Source organism: Micropterus dolomieu, linkage group LG10 (genome assembly GCF_021292245.1).
Source record: "Micropterus dolomieu isolate WLL.071019.BEF.003 ecotype Adirondacks linkage group LG10, ASM2129224v1, whole genome shotgun sequence".
Taxonomy (NCBI): domain Eukaryota; kingdom Metazoa; phylum Chordata; class Actinopteri; order Centrarchiformes; family Centrarchidae; genus Micropterus; species Micropterus dolomieu.
In genome coordinates this window covers 9,676,770-9,699,573 of record NC_060159.1, presented here as the reverse complement: position 1 = coordinate 9,699,573, position 22,804 = coordinate 9,676,770, and the positions used below count along the sequence as shown (strand labels likewise).

At 43.0% G+C, this 22,804-nt stretch overlaps 2 protein-coding genes and 1 long non-coding RNA gene across 5 annotated transcripts; 2 read left to right on the top strand and 1 right to left on the bottom strand.

Annotated features, from left to right (window-relative positions):
• The first annotated feature begins 245 nt into the window (after positions 1–245).
• On the top strand, positions 246–11,469 carry naa30 (N-alpha-acetyltransferase 30, NatC catalytic subunit). Its single transcript, XM_046060750.1, has 4 exons — positions 246–1,308; positions 2,020–2,143; positions 2,418–2,473; positions 7,499–11,469. Exons 1-4 carry the CDS (start codon positions 472–474, stop codon positions 7,634–7,636), a joined length of 1,155 nt encoding a protein of 384 aa, XP_045916706.1. The 5' UTR covers positions 246–471; the 3' UTR covers positions 7,637–11,469.
• An 86-nt stretch (positions 11,470–11,555) lies between these two features.
• LOC123977779 lies at positions 11,556–19,453 on the bottom strand. Of its 3 annotated transcripts, none has more exons than XM_046060744.1 (8): positions 19,292–19,453; positions 17,242–18,188; positions 15,519–15,899; positions 14,800–14,946; positions 14,507–14,665; positions 14,280–14,311; positions 13,571–13,720; positions 11,556–13,470 (listed from the first exon to the last, which is right to left on the bottom strand). In XM_046060744.1, the coding sequence occupies exons 2-8, from the start codon at positions 18,164–18,166 to the stop codon at positions 13,396–13,398; spliced, it is 1,869 nt and encodes a 622-aa protein (XP_045916700.1). In that variant the 5' UTR covers positions 18,167–18,188; positions 19,292–19,453; the 3' UTR covers positions 11,556–13,395. The 3 variants fall into 3 exon arrangements, with proteins under 3 accessions (XP_045916700.1, XP_045916702.1, XP_045916701.1); XM_046060746.1 differs by having other exon boundaries at positions 13,586–13,720; XM_046060745.1 differs by having other exon boundaries at positions 17,242–18,185.
• LOC123977784 lies at positions 12,479–16,673 on the top strand. The gene is made up of 3 exons (XR_006826750.1): positions 12,479–12,625; positions 13,608–13,741; positions 15,528–16,673. It is a non-coding gene; the product is annotated as an uncharacterized LOC123977784 (long non-coding RNA).
• Positions 19,454–22,804: the final 3,351 nt, after the last annotated feature.

Below are 22,804 nucleotides of genomic sequence, written 5' to 3'. Positions count from 1 at the left end.
TCCAGTTTTCTTTGGTTTTGTGTTTTCTATTCCTTTATTGTTCTAGAGGTTTAGTACATCCTTGCTTTGTAAATTCAATACAATAGAGGGGGCATGCAAATCAATAAAGATAAAACGACTGAATATAGGAATACATTACTTTATTTAAATATTAGCCTAAGTAAAAGACGGATATAGTCTGCCCCGGTATCTGAAAAAAACCTGCATCTGTCATGCGTTACACCACTGTCGTAAAACGTCTCTGTCTGCTGTTGCAATGGCGTTTGCTGCGACAGCACTTTGCGGCAGCTGGGAAATCTAGGAGAAAGCAGCAACTAACGTCGCCAGCGGATACGTTATCGCCTCAAAAACCCTTGGATTTATGTAATATTCGGTCAACTAACTTGTATATTGATTGTATTTCCCTCCGCCTTGTGGATGAGATTGTGTTCAACGTTTTCCAAGCGTGAATCTCCACCTTAATGCGGTGGGATGGCCACAGTGCCGCCTGGGCCTAGTAGCGCACTGACTGCAACCCCGGCTAAAATTCCTCCTTTCCCCGGTGCTGGGAGCGCAGAGCCGGCGGGGGGAGACGGAGAGCCGGTCTGCCACAGGGAGGACTGTGTATCCGCTGATACAGGGACGAAGTCGCAGCCGGTAAGCGAGGTCAAAACGTCTTTGAAGAAGAAGCAGAAAAACATGCTAGCGCGAGCTAGCCCGGCGGCACTGCACCTCAAAATGCAAGCCCGAGAGCAGCAGCAGCTAAACGGCTTGATCAGCCCCTCAGAGGACGCGGGCTGCCACCAACACACAGGAAACCGGCCTGACAATCCGAGACCGTCCGTGGACAACTGTGACAGCAGTGGCAGCAACGAGGGGGATCCAGCCGCTAGAAACAATAGTGAGCATTGCCAACACGAAGGCCACAGCCCCTTCTCCGAAAACGGCAGCCACTCTCCCTTAGTTAACAATAACAGCATGAACGGGATGCCGGGTTTTACTAGAACTGAGGCGGCCCACCCCGGGGACGAAGGGAAAGAGGAGTTTGACCACACGCTGAGTGACGAGCCACCGGACGCTGCCGGGCCCGGCGCAGAGGAGAGCCCAGCTGACCCGCTGCAGCCGCCAGCCGCGGAGCTGGCCCGGCTCGACCTGAGCAGCTCTCCCGGCCGTGCGGAAGAGGATAGCCATGGCATCCGATATGTCCGCTATGAATCCGAGCTGCAGATGCCGTGGATCATGAGACTGATCACCAAGGACTTGTCTGAGCCTTATTCAATTTACACGTACAGGTACTTCATCCACAACTGGCCGCAGCTCTGCTTTCTGGTGAGTGGCACTGACACCATCTTAATGTGAAGGACAAGCCTGTATTCACTTTGTTCATCAGGTCAAAATAAAGTGAGTTACCCTACTAGCCCATGGACTTTGGTTACCTGAAGTTGCATACCATAATTGGGTCTAGGTGTGACTGGATAGCTTTCATAACCTAACACCAAACACAGAGCTAAAATGTACTGAAGATAAACACACACAGCTTCAACAAGCATATGCAAATGTCTCACTGATGGCACATTGGTTTGGGCGTTTGTATTCGATCATTTGGCAGAGCTACACCCACATTTCTATTACAAAGCCTTAATTCGTGTTCGTTTTAATGAATTTTAGTCTGAATCAATAGCTGTCCAATCAAGAAAAGCTCTTTTCCAGTCATATGTGTTCAGGTATTTAGTAAAGTTCTGAAACCCTTAATTTCCAGAGAGCATTGTGCATAAAGTAAGTGTTTCCTTTTGCATCTACAGTGTTCAGAATGGGTTTTTTACTTTGATAAACACTGTCCTGTCTTTGTGTATCCTCTGAGCCCTAAAGTCATCCAGTTTGTCTGGAACGCCGCGTGTGACATAAGAGGAACTGTCATGAAATAGAGGTCAGAGGTCAGCTCAGAAAGCTGGCAGGATGACAGGAACGGTTGCTTCGCTTTCAGCAGTCGCCCCAGTGGACACTCAGAGGACCTATCTATGTTGTGTGTTTGTGTCCCAGGCCATGGTGGAGCAGGAGTGTGTCGGAGCCATTGTTTGTAAGCTCGACATGCACAAGAAGATGTTCCGTCGTGGCTACATTGCCATGCTGGCCGTGGACTCGAAACACAGAAGGAAAAGCATCGGTGAGATCTCGACTCTGTCCTTTCATAATCTGAAGCCAAGACCAAGTTGTGCAACAGCGTCTTTTGTGCTTTCTTTGACAACCAAATCTCTTTATGCAAATGCAACATTTAGATAAGTTATACACTCTTGAGTTGATGTGTAACGCTGTACTTTGTACATTGTTCACCGTTTTCTTATACTATCGGAAGTCAAGCTAGAAAAATGGACAAACCAAGTGTTCTTTTCTCAAGTTTTTATTTAATTTGCGTGCTTTCGCTGTCTCTTCTGTGTCAGGTACTAATCTGGTGAAGAAGGCCATCTATGCCATGGTGGAGGGTGACTGTGACGAGGTAAGATAAGATTTCCACTGGATGGTGTCTTAGTCAATTCACATGTCACCCCTTTTTCAAACCATATTTTAATACATCCAGAGAATATTTAAAATTTGAGAAAATCCTGAAACACACCTAAAGATTCCTGCCAACTTTATAACTGACATTGGCCCACATTCGTAAGCTTTGTGCTCAAGTATTTCACTCACTATGTTAAAGTAATAGAAATCAAATATCCCTGCAAAATACACTTAATATAATGACAACACATTTGAAAATGATTTAAAATATTTGGTCCTTGGTTTTAGTTTGGTAATGGCCCTACACAAAAGCTTCCGTGTGAGGAAGATATTTCAAAGTCCATTTTGTCTGTCCTTCCCTTATCTAAGTTTGCTGGTAACCTTGGTTTGATTGTCAGCTACTCCTTTCAGTCTCTTCTCTCTACTAAAAACTATTTCACTTATTTGTCTCTGAATAGCTGCATACTCACTCACCTGCATCTAACACAATACATTTTGAAAGTATTTGAAATCTCCAGAAAGGCCAGAGGTGGAAATAGGATGCCGTATTAAACTATCTCTAATCTTTTTGTTGACTGAAGATTAATTTTTTTCTTCAATCAAGAATGATGATGTGAAGACATTACATTTAGATTTTTCTTCAATCAAGCACCTGCAAATGTAGATGTGTTTTTTTTCAGCTGTGGTGCTTGTGTATCAGCTGCTGGTAAAATATTCTAACAGGTTTTCATAACACTGACTAAAATGCATCGTGGCACATCGCTAGCACAGGATCTCTGGACTGCCTGGAGGAGGAGGTTTTAGCCATTAGCTAGCTAATGGGACCTCTAGCTGCACAGCTAATTAAGCCAGTTAGCTTACAGAAGCTACCGTCAGCAGTACTTAGCTGTTACTTTAGAAACACGTAAAGCCATCTGAGCATTAACAGTCATTAACAAAGAGTAGTCCTGAGCAGAGTAGTGCTGGCCCAGTGCTGGAGAAAGCGTTATGAGCAGAACAGACTGAGAGGGTAGAGGGGCATGTCCCTGTATTTTGTGGGCGTGCTGTGCCTGTAGCTGATCATGAGCAGATGACTGTATAAGGAAATGTCGAAAAAATGTTGGAAAATTAGTATTCAGATCGGTCTGAAGCCTAAGCTTTTTGCTCACAGGGATTACTTTTACATATATTTACCTCATTATTTGAATCTTTGTCCATGTTTAATAGAAACATCTGACATTGTAACATTATATATTACAGAAATAAGGGAATGCATAATAGGTCTCCTGTAATTTCCACATGTTTTGCTTGTAAATACCAGTCAACAGCAAACTTGTACAACTTAAAGATCAGGGCCTGTATTTATCAAGCTTCTCAGAATTACTCCTAATACACTGCTAAGAACTGAATTAAGAGTAAAAATAATTCTTGGCTCAAAGCTGTGCTTAAAAGTTAGTTATCAAGCATCATAGTCCTAATTTGAGTGAAGTGTAGGACTAAATCTTAAGTGTCAGTCTTAGTGCTGATTCACGACAGTTTGCTGTGCCGCAAACAGGATTTGTGAGGATGATGTCGCCAAGGACCAATCACTGAATAGATTTCCTTCTTTAAGAATATTCTCAGATAAATTCAATTCTATTTTATTTATATAGCGCCAAATCACAACAACAGTTATCTCACAGCGCTTTTCATAAAAGAGCAGGTCTAGACCGTACTCTATGATGCTATTTACAGAAGCCCAACAGTTCCCACCAAGAGCAGCACTAGGCGACAGAGGCAAGGAAAAACTTCCAATTTAAGACGCAGAAACCTCGAGCAGAACCATGGCTCAGGGTGGGCGGCCATCTGCCTCGACCGGTTGGGGTGAAGGAGAGAGAGAGAGGGCAGGAGAGGAACAGAGAGAAAAAGATTCACATTGAATGGTGAAATTCCTTAGGAGTTTATATTCAACACACATTTAACAATAAAGAATTTTCAAGATAATACATTATGATATAGGCCTACACATTAATACATGAAAGGAGAAAAAAAAAAAGTTTATCTTTTATTTGAGCGCCATCAAATGCATCTAGGGCTCCTGTATTGCTGGCTGTTTGCTTCTGTCGGATTACGGGGGGTGTTTTTGGGAAGTCGATGTCTCTGTCCCCACAGTGCCATCACAAGCCCTACTGGCAACTCCTAACCAATTGAGAGACCTCTCGAGCTGTCTTCAATAGTGATTCTTAGCTTTGAGAAATTTGATAACTTGCTTTTATTCTTAAGTTTAAAAGTAGGAGTAAATTTCATCACTTCTCAGCACTTAAGACTAAAATGGCACTTTGAGAAGCTTGATAAATACCGGCCCAGACCTTGCTTGAATGCACAAGCCAGAAAGATTGCTGAACTCTCATTTCTTGCAACTGCATGACTACATAATAATAAAGATGTAACTGAAGGTCATAGTAGTAGATCACAGTTCTCAAGCATGTTTTAAAAATGTCTGACTAATAGCTGCTGGGAAACAGAGGAAGTGATTCTAATTACTTGTGTACACTTTGGGAAATGGTAGTTAGTAAAGTATACAGTGTTAATGAAAAATACGCAACCCTCTTAGATGTTATCAAGTTTTATCATTGCACAGTACTGAGTCACAGTGGATGTCATTTGATTTATTTTTTTACACTGCTAATTGTTGTTGTCCCAACTAGATATTGACTTAAGAATTTACTTGAATACTTCATTACATCCACTGTGATGCTGTGTTTTTAACATCTGAAAAGGGGAATACTGTTTAGGGAGGTTTGCTTAGTTGTTGTGTAATTGAGAAGACAAATGTTGATACATAGGTTTACTAGGCATTCTCATGGAAAACATTTTGAAATGTCACAGTAGGAAAAGCACAGGTTAGAGTACTGTGCATTCTGACTCTGTCACACTGTCATGGTTTACTGTCACTGAGCCATCCTTTAATATTACTGTGATTGTCCTACTACAATACAGTCGTATGCAAACGTTTAGGCACCCCTGACAATTTCCATGATTTTCCATTTATAAATAATTGGGTGTTTGGATCAGCAATTTATTTTTGAGCTGTCAAATAACTGAAAGACACAGTAATATTTTAAGTAGTGAAATGAGGTTGGATAGATTGGATGAACGGAAGTAGACAGGTGCATAAATTTGGGCACCCCAACAGAAATATCACATCAATATTTAGCTGAGCCTCCTTTAGCTGAAATAACGGCCTCTAGACGCTTCCTATAGCCTCTAATGAGTGTCTGGATTCTGGATGAAGGTATTTTGGACCATTCCTCCTTGCAAAACATCTCCAGTTCGGTTAGGTTTGATGGATGCTGAGCATGGACAGCCCGCTTCCAATCATCCCACAGATTTTCAATGATATTCAGGGCTGGGGACTGGGGTGGCCATTCCAGAACATTGTACTTGTTCCTCTGCATAAATGCCAGAGTAGATCTTGAGCAGTGTTTTGGGTCATTGTCTTGTTGAAATATCCAGCCCCGGCATAATATCAACTTTGTGACGGATTCCTCTACATTATTCTCAAGTATCTGCTGATATTGAGTGGAAGCCATGCGACCCTCAACTTTAACAAGACTCCCAGTACCGGCACTGGCCACACAGCATGATGGAACCTCCACCAAACTTTACTGTGGGTAACAAGTGTTTGTCTTGGAACTCCGTTTTTTGTTATGACCTAATAACTCCATCTTTGTTTCATCAGTTCACAGTACCTTCTTCCAGAATGAAGCTGGCTTGTCCAAATGTGCGTTTGCATACCTTCTTCTTAACTTCGTCTTCCGCATCACTCTCCTGTACAGCTTCTCCTTGTGTAAAGTGCGCTGAATTGTTGAACGATGCACAGTGACATTATCTGCAGCAAGATGATGATGTAGGTCTTTGGAGGTGGTCTGTGGGCTGTTGGTGACCATTCTCACCATCCTTTGCATTTGCCTCTCCAATATTTTACTTGGCCTGCCACTTTTGGCCTTAACAAGAACTGTGCCTGTGGTGTTCCATTTCCTTACTATGTTCTTCTTCACAGTGGACACTGACAGCTTAAATCTCTGCGATAGCTTTTTGTAGCCTTCCCCTAAACCATAATTTTGAACAATCTTTGGTTTCAGGTCATTTGAGAGTTGTTTTGAGTCCCCCATGTGGCCACTCTTCACAGGAGAGGGAAAGAGAACAACAACTTGCAATTGGCCACCTTAAATACCTTTTCTCGTGATTGGATGCACCTGTCTATGAAGTTCAAGGCTTAATGAGCTCACCAAACCAATTGTGTGTACCACTTAATCAGTGCTAGGTAGTTATAGGTATTCAAATCAACAAAATGACAATGGTCTAATTTCATTTTGATACTTATTGCACATTTTCTGTTCATCTAATGAATCTCATTTCACTACCGAAATATTACGGTTTGATCGGTCTACGATCAAAATGAAATTGCTGATCCAAACACCCAATTATTTATAAATGAAAAACATGGAAATTGTCAACTTTTGAATACGACTGTAAGTCAAAATGTCTGCTCCATGACACAGTTAGCCTGCTGTAGCATAAAGAAGCAGTGGGAAACATCTAGCTTTTCCCAGACAAAGGTATACTTCAAATGTTTCTTTTTTATACACTGTGTGTGTGTGTGTGTGTGTGTGTATATTAAAACGCATAGAAATACATGAGACTTTGAATGTGTTTACATGGACTTAAGTATGCCATCCGACCTATGTGGCTTACACCGATTTCGATCATATTTAGGATTTGGCTTTTACAACAAAAAAAACAACATAAAAAACAGGAAACTTAGAAACCTGATCATAACCGGGATATTCAAGTCCATAAGACATCAGCTGCCTTAAAGCTAATTTGCTGGCGTTGCATACTTTTTGTAATTATGTACAAAACCAAGCTGCTTCTTGCTAGCTAACAGGATACAACATGTAACTAAGGCAGGTTAAGAGTCGAAAGAGCCAAGCATATATCTTTGGTACCAGGTTCTGAAAAAGTAGAACACACACTGACATGCCCATCTGTGTGTCCCCAGGTTGTATTGGAGACTGAAATCACCAACAAATCAGCCCTGAAGCTGTACGAGAACTTGGGTTTTGTCAGAGACAAGCGGCTGTTCAGATACTACCTGAACGGAGTGGACGCGCTGCGGCTCAAACTGTGGCTCCGCTAGAAGAAAGAAGAGGGGACGGGGGAGGACGGGACAGCGGGTGCTGTTCACCACGTACACTATCAGCTTGACAGCCTCAGCTCTGCCCTGGTCATTTCACGCAAATATACACACACACACTCACACACTCTCACACACACACACACACACACACACACACACACACACACACTTGTGTACAAACTTAAAGAGTATGCACAAAGGTATGCGTAGACATGCAAACACACCCTCTTTTTGTCCTTGACCTCTGAACAACTGTTGCGTAGGCAGAAACAAACTGATATCCCACGTGATGTTTTCATGAAGGGGCCCCTGATACTTTCTGTGTTGAGGGGGGGGCGAGTCAGGGTGGTCTCTGGGATGACCTCGACTGGAGGACTAGGTAACCTTTTGACCTTCAAGCTTGGAAGCCACATTGACCGCGACGTGAGTGGTGAGGCAGCTCAAGTGAGAACATGCGTCCGGACCCCAGAGAACATGGCACCACACCAAATCCTCCTGCAGAACACGGGACACAAAAAACAGACTTAAAGAAAACATGCGAAACAAGGAAGCAGGGCGGGGGGAAAAACAGACTGGGAAGAAAATATTTGTGGAGTTTATTTTTGTGTTTCTTTTTTAACCTTGTAAGTCGGATGGTTGACAGAAAAGCTATAGTATGACTGTGTGTTTGTACCGCCTCATGTCTTTTTGGAAAACGAGTGCTTGGCCTGTTTTTGTGCGTATGTGGCAAGTGAACGTGTTTGTGTGACTGTGTGAGAGCATGCTTGGTTGGAATTGTGCGTACTGTTGTGTGTTTTTGTCTCCCATCCTGTCCAGGGCAGCTGCTCCCTGCTGCTGTTTCCATCACCTGCCTCGGCCTCCGGGACTGAAGCCTGTAAAGATATGCATGCATTTATTTTAATGTGAGTGCGGGGAAAAAGTGTGACGTGTGTGTGTGTGTGTGTGTGTGTGTGTGTGTGTGTGTTGATTAAGCCAATCTGAGGCTAACCCGATGAATCCCTTCCTGTGGTGTTTGGTGTAAGTGTGTTGGTGCAGAGTGGTTGATCGAAACAATCAATCCAGTAGCACCTCAAACTTCGCCCAGCTGGTGGGTCTGCCACCTTTTCGCTTCAGTGTCCTTCACTAAATTTCTCATCATCAAACCATGACAGTATGGGCGAGGAGTTTCATCTTTGTCTTCAGAACTTTTTTCCCAAATGCACTGCCAGCTGCAAAATTCCCACAAAGTAGAAGATGTAGTCTTTCAGAGAGACTTCTTGCCAATGATGGCGTGGTCAAACGTGTCCTAGCCATCTCACCTCACTCCTTTTTAGATTATTCGTCTGTTTCCCCTCGTTGCAAGTGCCACTCAATCCATCAGCGCTCTCAGCCACAACTGCAGTGACCTCCCCGCTAGCCGGCGTCTCACGCAGCCACGGCCTGGTCCTGGTCTGCGGTTGGCACCAGACGGGAGGGTGAAGTGTTACATGCTGGATTCCTTTTTGAGTATGCTGTGTGTGTGTGTGTGTGTGTGTGTGTGTGTGCGTGCTTATCTCCTTGATAAAAAAGGAAAATAGACAAGTATTCTTAGCAGATTATATTTTATTCTTTTGTTCGCTTTCAGTTTATTTAGATTGTCTTACTATACACCTGTATAACCTCATGCTGTGCAGAAGCGGCTGAGTCCACAATGTACTTCCCAGGTGCCCCATCTGGATGCACAACCAACCTCGCTAATATTCTAAGATCTCCAGCTTGGAACATGTCATAGATGCACCCAGACGTTCCAATCCACACTAATTATGGCAGTGAAAGTATGCTTCAGCCGTTTTTGTTTTTTCTTCAAAGTAAAATGAACAAAGGTCAGATGCACTTCTTTGGAACTTGCTGCAGTGTGTATGAGTTTGTATGAATGTGCCTGTGTGGGTATTGTTGTTTTGACAACAGCGTGGATCTGTTAGACTTTAATTTCTCTACTTAAACAGGAGGACAGGAAAATCAGTCTTTGAGATGCTGTGTTTTGCTCCAGCCTTATAAGGACATCAGGAAGGAACAAAGCGCACCCTTTGTTTTTGTTTTTTAAGCTTTTCAGGATTCGATTTAGTGCTCAGTGCGATAGAAAGGGCGGGGGACAGGTTGGTTGGTAGCGAAGGGAGAGTAAACCCTAGATCAGCTTTGAATTTTTTTTTTTCAAAGTCAAATTGGAAGATAAGATACATCACTTGTTGTTAATGCAATTTTAAATATTTTCCTTGAGGTGCCTCAAATTATGCAATTGGACATATTGTGTGCTTTAATCCTGCCTACAATACCCTGGAATAGAAAGCACTACAAGACACTGCCGTGTGGCACAACTGACAGCCAGAGTAAAATATGCTATAAAATCTTGAGTGTCCAGCAAACATTCATGGTAGTCTGGTGTTTTAATGATTTAAGGTTTGACGAGCTAGTCTGAGTGACACGACAGGACCTTGTTCATATTTTGGGTTTATTTCCCCTGTCAGCAGTTCAGCTGGGAGGTTTCATCCCAGGAGCCCAGGACTGAAAGGGAGAGTAGATGTTTACAGATGAGAGTTGCCACCCACACAACAGCCTGAGTGTGTATGTTTGTGTCTGTGCATTTGGAGCAATGGATCAGATGACCTATTTTTGTTTTATTCTTTCTTTTTTTTTTTCAGATTTATATACTAGTGTTGTTCTCTTCATTGGATTTATTGAGAGCATGTTTTTTTGTGAATCATCTGGGAAGGGGGCAGTTTATGTTGATTTATCAGATGTGATTTTTATTTTTAATTTCTGTGCTATTTTAGTCCATCCAGAGGCGTAACGAGCAGTAACTATGAGCAGTTAATACCAGGCATACGAAAACATTCTCGACCCTGAATATTAACAAATATCTGTACTCCTCATCTGACACTGTTTCAATCATCACCCTGTGTAAACTCCTGGTTTATTTTGGAGATTTAAATCTTCTGTCCCTGTGTTGGACACTTGTTTCCCCACTTCTGTGTTCCCTCACTGTCCCGGCCTTTTATACAGCGACAACTGATGGATGAAAGGAAAAGACAGGTAACACCGTACAAAATGAACCTATCTTGTTCATTCAGTTGTTTGTATGTGGAGGTGTTTTAGATTTTGAAGGACAAGGGTTTGTTCTCTTTTTTGTTGTACTCCTGTGAAACTCTGGCAGTTCCATTAGGTATATGGGCATTACAGCCTGTCTCAAAGAGCCAAAGGGCTCTGCTTTAGACCATGATCACAGACTGAAGGGCTTCGTCATCAGTATCAGTTTATAGCCATGGACTGTGGTATTGCATAGTTTTACCCAGCTCTCTCTGGCCATGCATTTGGAATACGTTGACTTGACATGCCAGTTCAGTGTTCACAGATGTCAGAAGCATTTTTTCCCCCTCATCCTGGGTGTCCGCTGTGCTATCCAGGTAGCTTACTCCATCACAACCCCGCTTCTCTGTCCTCTCCTGACGCAACATCTGCCACCCTACATTTTGAGTGTTACAATCATAAATTCCCCCAGAAACCATTTTGTTGGTCAGATAAACAACATTTGTCTTGGCTGTCGTGCTGCGCCACAGAAATCTGTAGCCCCTACAGCCAATCAATCAAGCCACAGAGGCTTCCTGAAGTCTTTTCGGGGCGTCCAGCACCGCCTCCACCGCCATCCACAGAGTGTGCAAAGGGGAGAGCAAAAGGTCTTTGCATGTCAGATTTCTGTTTCCCTCTGTTCCTCTTCCCTGTCCCCTTTCTTGATTTTGATCTGGAAATGTCCGATAGCTTTTATTTAATGTGGAAAAAGAACACAGAAATAAATTATTTGATTTTTTTAATGCTGTAAACTGGGTTATCTTGTCTGCTGTCTGGAGTGGTTTTCATTGAAAACACAATTCACACTTAAGGTGCATTATAAGAAAGAGTCACAATCAGACATCTAAAAGTGTTGTTTATTGATGACATCCTGTTTCAGATCTACCTATAGACAAAAAAGTGTCTATTTTACATCACACTAAAACAGTATTATTGCATATGAACAGGCTGTTGTACATTAAGCATGTCACATGACTCATGAAGTTACAGAAAAAATATTTTCTTTAAATGACAAGACCATGCGTTATCGACATTGGCGTTAAACATGGCTCAAATGAGTAGTGTTCAAATATCTTGCATCTTCTGTCTGAACAAGAGAAGATGTTTTTATAAAATGATCTCTTATTTTCTTAAACTTTATGGACTTTTTCTGACTGTAAGTCATTGCACTTCAGCGATGTGGTGTTCTTGGGCCGAAATTGGCCAAAACGTCTCCTTTATTTGTCCTCCTCTGAACCAGATTAACACCAAAAACACTATTGTGCAAAATGTAGTGGTTTCCAAAAAAAAAACCGTGGTTCTGCCCCCAGTGTCTTCAGTGTTTGTGCTTTTCCAGCCAACAGAAACACTTCATTTATTTAGAAAGAAGTCTCTGTATGAATAGAATTAGACATAGTCATGCGCTTCAAAATGAAACATTTTGCAAGTGGCAAGATAATGAATTCATATCAGAGTTATATTGTACATCAAAATCTGTTTTATGCTACATAAGTTTGTAGGACGATGGTATTTTGTATGTGCATCTCACAGTACCTTTTATGAACAAATGCCTTTGAATAAAACATTTACATTTACACAAAGTTCACATTTAAATGAAGCATTAATTCAAATGAATTGTATGTGAAGGTTTCTAAAATATGTGGAAGTCTTTAAGAAATAGTTAAGCATTCAGGCTTATTCCCTTTTTTTGCAGAACACTGAGAAGATTTCTACCACTCAGTCTGATAAATATGAAACTTTTATTTTTTTTTTTTTAAGAGAGACAGTTAGCTTAGCATAGCATAAAGACTGGAAACAACTAGCCTACCAGCACCAATAAAGCTCACAAATCTTCATGTTACATCTTGTCAAGCAGTCGTTAGGTAACCAGGAAGTCACTGCTCCCAGACAGTTCATCACATGACCCCGGTAAAACAATGAATTGTCATTTTTACACGTTCTTTTTTGTACTGATCTGAAGACATGTGTTTATTGGTGAGCTTTCAGAGCGGCTGATAGGCAGGTTTTTGTACCTTTGCACTGGGCCAGGCTAGCCGGTATCCCCGAGTCTTTATGCTATGCTAAGCTAAGCTAACCAGCTGCTCGCTCCAGCTCACAGCCACATATCAGAGTGGTGTCAATCTTCGGCAAGAAAGCAAATGGGCGTATTTCCCACAATGTTGTACAATTCCTTTAAATATCCTAGATGTGTAGCAAGAAATACAATTTTATTTACACTAACATAACACGACTGACCCCAAGTCAGCTACATATACAGTACATATATTTACATTGTTTATGTAATGTTAACTCTTCTACAGCCCTTTGTTATTACTTGACAGAAAGTCCGCTGGTCCATAATTTCAACCTCACCTCTCAAAGCCAAAACCTCAATTTACCAGCTACACTGTAATCCTGCCAAGACCCTGCTAATGCATTTTGTTTTTACGAGCAGCCATTAGAGTCAGCATCACCTGACAACATTGGTATTCTTAGAAAGGGGGATACGAAGCTGACCGTTGCGCAGCCTGTGCAAATTGTGCCCTATAGCCTACTCACACTGTGGACCAGAAGAGTCATCCCAAACAGCCCAGGATGATTGGAGATGCGGAAGTCATAGCGATGGGGGTGTTCGCTGAGCTTCCTTCACAGGAGCATCAGCTGTTGGTCACCGACAAAACGAGACCAAAGGGGTCTCATCAGAACTCATCCTCGGAGCTGTCGGCCAGCAGCATGGCCTGGTCCTGACGGCTGGTCCCGGGCTCTCGAGGTTGCTGGGGAGGAAAATTTAACTTACTAATACTCAACACAAGATCGATGCTCAACAACAAGTGAAACGAGAAAAAAAGTGATAAATACAAGTGGGGTATTGACCTCTGGCTGTCTGACCTTCCTCCTCTGGTGTTTAAAGCTGTTCCTCCTTTTGCGGTGAATCATCCTGATGCTGTAGAGGGCGCCGACGATTAGCAGGGCCCCAGTGATGCCAATGCCCACAGGGGCCAACATCCCAGACACATAACCCGCCTGCCGAGGGTGGAGACAGAGGTAAAAACAACTCACACTCATTACCATGTCTAATCCAGGTAAATCAACTCTATTTTTTATACCCCAAATTATCAAAAATAGTGGTGGTTAATTTGCCTGGATTAACCACCACCCACTGTTATTACTGTCTGTGGGTCTCAGCACCAAGCTCATTTGTAACTACGGAACATGACAGGTTACACTCATTTGTTATGGTCTACTTTTGGCTTTGTATTACTGCACATCTGTGGCTCTAGTGAAAATGTGTGGCAGCAGGACGGCGTATGTGTATTTGAGTCAAAACAAACTGCAGTGTCCATGATAACCAGGGAACATTGATTGATCATCAGTGTGTTTTCAATAGTTTTTGGACAACAATGGAGCTCTATGCCACAGAGGAAGTTACATTTTAGGATTATTTAATTCTTGGTTTTGGTGTTTTCATGGGATTTGGTGAGAGTAATAAAAATATAGAATTGGCAGCTTAATCCTTAACACCACTTAGCCACAACAAAAAGCAAGTAAAGAGTTTTAAGGACAGCAGGGGGCAGTCTCTTACCTTTTCTCTGATTAGCTCCACCCAGCTCCGCACTGGAAGAAAATAGTCATAGGTTTAGCAAGGAAACCTACTTGAAGACTCTTTTTGTCTCTTGTTCATGTAGTAGTATATTCCTGTCTGTGTAGTCTGTTTATTTCTAAGAAGGCAAGTAGTCATTGTATGAAGGTTGACAACATGCTATCATGTTCCAAAGCTGATTTAAAAAAAAAAAAAACATGTTCTCATACTCAGCCCCTGGTTCCGTTGAACCCAGACAGGAGGTGGAGGGATGAGGCTGTACGGAGGCTGTGTTGAGGCTGTTTTAGGTTTTTCTGTTCGGTCCTCTTCGCTCTCGTCCTCCACTGATTCCTCAGAGGTGTCATCATCCTCATCTTCATCTGGCTCCTCTGTGGGGAACAAAACAAATTCACCAACCCAGCAGCCAAGAGAGAAAGGGTCACATATGTGATTGAAAATGAACATTGAAACAATTTGAATTAAAATAGACTTGTTTTTTGTTTGGCGATAAAACTCATCTTACCCTCAGACTCCATCTCCTCTAACCCTGATCTGGATTTGTGCACTGGCTGATGGGTTGCCATGGTTACCGTTGTCATAGCATGCAGGAATGACGAGGAGGGGCCGGTGGTGGGCAAGTTCCCGTCAAGGGTTGGCGTCCTCCCGCCGCCTACATGTCGCAAATCACACAGCACAGCACTGTATTTGCAAGTTATGGTGGAAATTCAATCATACATTAAGCAGGCATGACCATTATACAATGCATGATGGACAATGCGGTGGCTTCTCACATCCAGGACGTTGCTGTTGAACAGCTGACTCTTAAGTGTGAGATGATTTTCCACTACAAACCAATTACATTCATGAGAGTTCAAAATGATGAATTCTAAAGCAAGTTTCTACAAGTTCACATTAATGCTGAAGTGACATGGATTCCAACCAGAGGCTGCATAGAGGGGGAAATGCTGTCATCAAACTAAAACAAAAAAAGTAGTGCTTGCACCATTATGATGTTCTGTGGCACTATACTTCCACAAATGAACATTCTCATACAGTAAAACCATTATGTTGACGATACACTTGCGAATTATCGCCAGTACTTTAGTATGCTCTGGAAAAGTACATATGCAAAAAGTCATGCAAAAACAGCATTATGCCATATTAAGCCATTGTTCTATAGAGCATTATGTTGACATTGAGAGTCATTCATTCGTTGTGGTGCTGCCACGTCACCTCTCTCACCTCTCTCAGAATGATCCTCTGGCTCTGTTCCGGTTGGCCGCTGTGAAACAGACGGACCGGAGGAGCTGATTGGCTCAAGGAGCTCAGCGCCAGACGTCTGCCAAGGTGACGTCCAGTCTGGCATCAGCAGGGGTGGGGCCTGCGAGGGGCCATCGCTGTCTGTCTCCACGGTGACCAGCTGGTCCAAGCCCACCTCTGACACAGGCATTCCTCCGGTCGCCATGGCAGCAGGAGGCTGATCGCTGCCGGGTTCCAGCGTGACCGCTGCCGCATCTGCTGGTGTGACATCTTCTTCAAACGGCTCAAAGATGAGAGGGAGAGCCTTCGATGACATGGTGCCCTCAGTGGCTTCATCCTGAGATGGCGGGACCACAGTGTCCACTGTAATTGTGTCAACACAAGCACGGAGACAGAATGAGGGTCAGGACATGTGGCATGGTATACCATTTCCAAAGGGCAGAACAGTTTGGACCTTCTGGTAAAATACCAGTGAAATGCTGCAATCTGAAGATGTTGTTCTTGTGATTGCTAGGTTCAATTCAGTGAGTAAACTAGGGCAAACAAATGAGGACAAGTTGAAGGTCTTGCAGTTTTCTAACACACGACTCTGCTGACAGCTAAGATTAAAAATGTATATGTTTTCTTTCACAAAACTGCGACTGTGTTCAGCATTGCTGAATGCAATTTGACAGAATGCGGCTTTTTGAAACAGGTACCTCTTTGGACATGCATTTTTCTCATTGGCAGCCCTTGCACTCGCTCAGTTCACAGTGCGGCTAAGACAAAATGAAAGCAGGATTGTTTGAAAAATGGTTCTTTCTAGATAAGAGGCTACAACAGAGAGGGCTGTCACAGGGGGAAAAGACTGTTACTGCACATCTCAGGCATTTCCTTTAGTCCAAAGCATTTCTAAAGTCGGCTGGAAAATGCTTATAAGACTGCAATCCTTTTACATAATGCTGTATTGGGAATTTAGTTTTTTTGTCAGCTTCCTTTCTGTTGGGAGGAAGCTTCATCAAACAGACAACCCCCAAATGGACGGCAGGAACACATATTGGCTTAGACAGACTCCTTTAATCCATTTCCCTCTCCTGCTTGCTGAATAATAACCTGCCTACTTCTTTACAATAGTCTGGAGTGTGAAGGGTGGGAAAGAAAGAGGAGAGGTTTGGGTGTGTGGGGCGGGGGTGGGGGGTGGTGTATAGATGGAGAGAAATAGGGGTTGAATCCTCCAAGGACTTGTATAACACACCCTGCCACCAGCCCTTTCCTGGCAGTTGTGTGTGTGCTCTCTCTCTTTTTTTTTTCTTTTTTTTTTTTAAGGCTTGAGTCAGGAATAGAAAGTAATTAGACTGCCACGGGTCCCAGCTGGGGTTCAAAGTGGAGCGTGGAAAAGCGGCCGCCTTCTTTGCCAATCATCAAAGCCAATCTCTGCCACAAGACTTGTCGCTTTCTTTTCCCAGTCACTTTTTAATGAAGCCTCCTGAACCCCTGCAAACTGCAATGAGCCAGAAAATATGGATTGCTGTGGAGGGAAGTCTTACAGGGTAACAATGACTGCAGAGCATTAACTTACACCACTTTGGAGGGATTTTGTGTGTCTTAAGTTTGGATATGTTGAATGAATGGCTAATAACGGATTACAGAAAGTTTTACCCCAATAAAAATATGTGCGTGTCCAATTGACATGAACATTAATTGTGTGTTAATTTTTCTAACTTACCTCCACCAGGCCTCTCTGCCTCAGTCCACAGGCTTTCTGGCCCATCCTCTCTGGGCATCAAGTTTGGTCCAATTTCAGGCAACAGGGGATCTGGGAGGGAGGATAATGTAGCTCCATCGTGGCCCCAAATTGACAAAAGTGTGGAGGTCCGAGGGGAGACAAAAACCGAGTGAGGGATGGAACGGTGGGAGGTCAGTTTCTGGATCCGTGCTCTGGGATTTGGAGGTCCTGTAGAGGATGGCAAGCTTGCTTCTGGTTGTTTATCCTGGAGTGAATCGCCATAACCAGGTAGCTTTATTTGCTCCTCCCCACCTTTGTCTTTGCTCTCCCTGGCTGTGGTGCTCAGCTGTGGTGGTGCTGTGGAGGAGGCTGAAAATGCATCTGGAGTCAACTTTGTGGTTCTCACGGCTACATCCAGCTGCTTTCTCCCACCCGTAGGACTTAAATGCTCTTTGGTGACAGGTAAGTCCTCCTTTCTACCCTCTAGATCAACAGGCAGTGTTGAAGCTGCTACCGACGGTCTTTCAGCGTCTCCCATCTCAGATGTGCTCCAAGCCTTCTTTGCCTCGCTCTTGTGGATCCGTGCCTCTCCTCCCGCCTCACTCGGCCCAAATCTTCCATCAAGGCTGTCCCCGTTTTCTGTCTGCGTCACTGGAGTTATCGCCTCGGGTCGTCCATGTGGGCCAGGCCCTCCTCCTGCGCCTACATTCAATATCAGGCCAGTCACATGTTCTGGATCTGAGGGTTTGGAATCTACATATGTGGTGTGTGTTGGTGGCCCATCAGTTGTTACTGAGCCTGCACACTGCCCGCCACAGCCGCTGTCCTGAGCGGGGGTGAAGCTTGGGAGGCGGACAGGTGTTACATAGACACAGAGACATGTCCCAGCTAGGAGGAGGCGATGGAGTGTCCCAAACATCAGCATCTCTGTCTCGTCTCAGTGCCTGCTGAGAGTGGGGACAAATGACAAATGCTAATAGGCTTAAGTGAAGTGTGAACAGTACCTGCCAGCAACTTCTACACTTTGTCACCCAGCAGACATGTGGAGGGTCAGATTTAAAAGTGTTACCATTTGAGAACTTCATATAGCCGATAACCACAGAGAACAGGCTTAACTGTGCATTTGTGCCTGCCGTTGCTTTGATGCTGCAGCTGCCTGTTTTGAATAAATTCGGATGAAATTCCTTTTCATCTCAGACTCTTTCTGATTTCTGTTTTGTATAAACAGACACACACACACACACACACACACACACACACACACACACACACACACACACACACACACACAGACACAGACACAGACACAGACACAGACACAGACAGAGGGAGTGTGAGAAAGAGAGAGGGAATCTGACACAGCAATCCTTAGCACCCTCATGCACTTCACTTATAAATAGCACCAGGTTTTCTATCCTCCAGGATCCTCTACGAGATGGCTCCATGAATGTTACATTTCTACATCACACAGACCTGCATCTCCCTTTAAAAAAAAAAAAGAGAGTGCGATTGCTCTGCAAACAGCCTATTTGCACATTATCAAATGCTAAATTGCACTGAAAACAAAGCAAACAATGGTGTATTTCGCATGTGTTGCTTCATATGATATGATAGATGATAATGATGTAGAAAGGGAAGAGAAACGACACGTCTGGTGGTAACAGGGTGACACCCTGTCATGTTGCCAGAGTCAGACAAACGTCTGAGAGGTATCATCATCCACCCCTGGTGATGCACACTCCAACAATGTTCTGCCTGCGCACCTCCCCTGTGATCAATACAGTGAACGCTCTCAGCCAGTGTGCTCGTGCGGTCCACCACCTGATCAACATGATCGCTCGAGCATTTGGGCTGTGAACAAATTCACACTGCGGTGCTGAATCACATTTCTCCAATCTGACTGCACAGAATGCCACAGGAGCAGCCCTCACAGAGACAACAGTGCATTCCCCCAAATTCAGTCGCATCATCATATTGTGGAATTAAGGGCACAATGCACGTCAGGTAACAATTAAAGTCGCATAAGGCTAAAAAAAGAAAGTGTTTTTACCTTCTAGAGCTCATGACGGATCGCTGTGCCTGGAGGACGCAGAGCTTTCTCTTGCAAAACAAAAAATGCAGTTGTACGGATATAAATTCAGGATAGTCTACTGTAGAAAGCAAGCTGAAGGAGAGGCTTGTTGTTGTGCAGCTCAGCGTCACTGAACGAAAGTATCCGTCTTCTCTACGTATGTCCGCCTGCTTCACAAGTGCTTCCTCCCAAATGCTTCAATTCTGCACGATTTATTCCAACTGACGGCTTTGACGCCTCATTTATCATAACTAACGTGCTGTTGCCTATTGCTCTTCCATTTCCGTTGTCTACTTTTATTTAATTTAAAAATATATATCTTTCTGAAAGAGTCATATCACGCTCCTGCTGGTGCTGAACGGACAGCTCCTTAACCTCAATTTAAAGGTCACCTGCTGCTCACGCGCTCTAAAGGAGTCCACAATGGGGCTGTATTAGAAAACAATGATTGAACACAGAAGGTATCGGTGGTTATATGCACATGCTCTTACAATGATTAAGTTATACACTCCCAGCTTTTTTTTTGCTGCAAATAGGCTATCGTGCTATTTATAAAATTAAAGAATTGTTTTACGGATTCGTTTCTGCATGACTGCCCTGGCGCATTCATTTAAAACAGTACTTCTAAAATAGCACAGCTCACATGCAGGTGCATGCATGATCACTTAGCAACGTTTGTGCATTTTCACAATCACAAGTGACAACGTGCAATTACCCAGCAGGTCTGATACGTTACTTCCCAAATCTGACACAAGACACTACAAATTAAAGGACACAAATTGTTCCCTGTTAACGATAAGTTGGGCTATCTAAGCAGGAATTGAGAGACACTTAATAACAGTTAATGTATTGTAATGCGATCTGGTACATGAATGACAAATGGTAGGCCTATATTAGTTTGCTTGTATTTACATCACAGACATATGACTCCCATAGGGACTGACATATGCACCTTAATGTGAGAACCTTCCACAGACAGCCCAGCAAAACGGGGGAAGACTTAGTTGGGGAATATAGAAAAAGTTCCAGTGACCCCCTGTGGTGGTCCAGTGAGGTTACACATCAGCATCCATCAATATGGATATCAACAGTTAGAAAGACAGAGGGACAATAGTTATTTTAAAAATAAACAGGCAACATGCCACCCTCTTATGACTTTTGAAGCAACTTTTTTTTAAATCCTGTCTCGTTTTCATGAAATGGAGCTAAAGTTTTTACAGCTTGTCACTGCCACAACTGTTCCCAGTGTCCCCTAGTCTATAGGGACCTTCAATGTTTTAAAGAGGATAATATTTACAGTAGGCTACACTACACAAAACAGCACAGCAATAGCCTATATCTGCAATATAAGAAAATAAGGAACTTATGTAAGCTGAAAAAAATAATAATAACAATACATTTTATTTGTGGGTGCCTTTCATAGTGCTCAAGGACACCTTATAGATTAAAACACTTAAAATACATTTACATTTACATTTACTCATTTGGCAGACGCTTTTATCCAAAGTGACTTACATTTGAGGAACAACATACAAGCATCAACAGAGCATCAACTACAGGTCTACAACTGACAATACATACTAGCAGCAATAAATACTAGTAAGAGCTCACAGTACATATCACATCAATGGGGTAGATACCTAGGGAAGGAAGTAAGAGTTAACAAAAAGTGCAATCAATACAAGATCATTGTAGGGGATAGAAGAAGAAGAGCACAGGAAGTGCATGTTAGAGGTTAGGAGTTCGAGGTGTTATAAGAGGAAGTGTTCTCGGAAGAGATGAGTTTTCAAGAGCTTCTTGAAGTTAGAGAGGGATGCCCCAGCTGAAAATACATTTCAAGGAGGCAATACAATAAAGAAAATCAAAACATGACACAATTTAAAGATTAAGATAAAATAGAATAGAGAAAAACTATTTTAAAAAGTAGTTCATCATGAAGCCGTTGGATGGTGGAATTATGTGGGATAGGCCTTTCGAAATAAGTGGGTTTTGAGCAAAGGAGGACAGGGACTCTTTCCTACGGATGAATAGAGGGAGGGCGTTCCAAATGTGAGGTGCACAATAGCTGAAGGCTCTAAACCCCATTGTGGACATGCGGGCTGAAGGAATTGACAGTAGTGAGGAAAAAGAGGATCAGCGAGTTCGGGATGGGGTATAGGACTGAAGGAGTTCAGAGAGACATGGAGGAGCAAGATTATGGAGTGCTTTGAAGGGGAGAAGAAGAACTTTAAAATCAATACGGTATTTAACAGGAAGCCAGTGCAGTTGTTTTAGAAGTGGAGTAATGTGTTCAGAGACTGGGGCTCTGGTGATAGTACAGGCAGCACAGTTTTGGACCAGCTGGAGTTTATGAATGAACTTGTAAGACCAGAGAGAAGGGAGTTACAGTAATCAATACGAGAAGTCACAAGAGCGTGGATGAGAGTAGTGTTATGATGTGTAAGTGAAGGACGAAGGTGATTGATGGTGCATAAGTGGAAATAAGCAGACCGGGTAAGATTATTGATGTGTTTTTCAAAAGAAAGTGTGCTGTCGAGGATGACACCAAGACTCTTGACATGGGGGGAGGATGGGACAGTGGAAATGAGCAAAAATTTGACATTTTGCTAGGATGAATATGGAGCCAACAAGGAGAATTTCACTTTTATCACTGTTAAGTTTGAATAAGTTTTGAGTGAACCAAGTTTTAACTTCATCTAAGCAGTCAGTTAGAGAAGACAGAGGGAGCATAGATGTAGGTTTGGTGGACAAGTAGAGCTGGGTGTCATCTGCATAGCAGTGAAATTGGATATTATATTTCCTGAGAATAAAACCAAGGGGAAGTAAATAAATTTTAAAAAGGAGGGGCCTCAGGACTGATCCCTGGGGAACACCATTGGTGACTGAGGAGGGTTGTGATTGAACATTTTTAAGTTTTACAAACTGAGTGCGGCCAAACAGGTATGATGTGAACTAGTTCAGGGATGTATTGGTATCATCAATACATCCCTGAGCTAGTTCACATCATACCTGAGGCTAGACGATCCAGGAGGATGTTGTGAGAGATGGTATCAAAGGCAGCAGTTAAATCGAGAAGGATGAGTATGGTAAGAAGACCAGAATCAGCAGCCATTAGTAGGTCTTTGGTGACCTTGATTAGGGCTGTTTCTGTGCTGTGGAGAGGCCGAAAACCAGATTGAAACTGTTCATAGAGGTTATTGTTGATGAGATGATTAGAGGTAGGTGGATAAAGTGCACTGTTATATGAGGTGGGTAGCTGTTTTGACAAATGACATAAAATTATCACATTGAGAAATTGAATACAGATGGGGTGGAAGATTATTCGGGGGTCGTGAAATTGTATTAACTGTGGAAAACAGGGCCCTTGTGTTCCCTTCGTAAGATGATATCAAATGAGTGTAGTATTTGGATTTTGCTGCAGAGAGAATCTTTGTAGTGCAGCATCTGGTTGTATATATGTCCTTTTTGTTATAGCTAGTTTGAAAATTTAAT

Coding starts and splice junctions, on each gene's coding strand:
- naa30 (XM_046060750.1), top strand. CDS start 472: ATGGCCACAGTGCCGCCTGGGCCTAGTAGCGCACTGACTGCAACCCCG. Junction 1,309..2,019: donor GGCCGCAGCTCTGCTTTCTG/GTGAGTGGCACT, acceptor TTTGTGTCCCAG/GCCATGGTGGAGCAGGAGTG. Junction 2,144..2,417: donor ACACAGAAGGAAAAGCATCG/GTGAGATCTCGA, acceptor CTTCTGTGTCAG/GTACTAATCTGGTGAAGAAG.
- LOC123977779 (XM_046060744.1), bottom strand. CDS start 18,166: ATGCTGATGTTTGGGACACTCCATCGCCTCCTCCTAGCTGGGACATGT. Junction 14,947..15,518: donor AGAGGATCATTCTGAGAGAG/GTGAGAGAGGTG, acceptor TGCGACATGTAG/GCGGCGGGAGGACGCCAACC. Junction 13,721..14,279: donor TGGAGCTAATCAGAGAAAAG/GTAAGAGACTGC, acceptor CACCCTCGGCAG/GCGGGTTATGTGTCTGGGAT.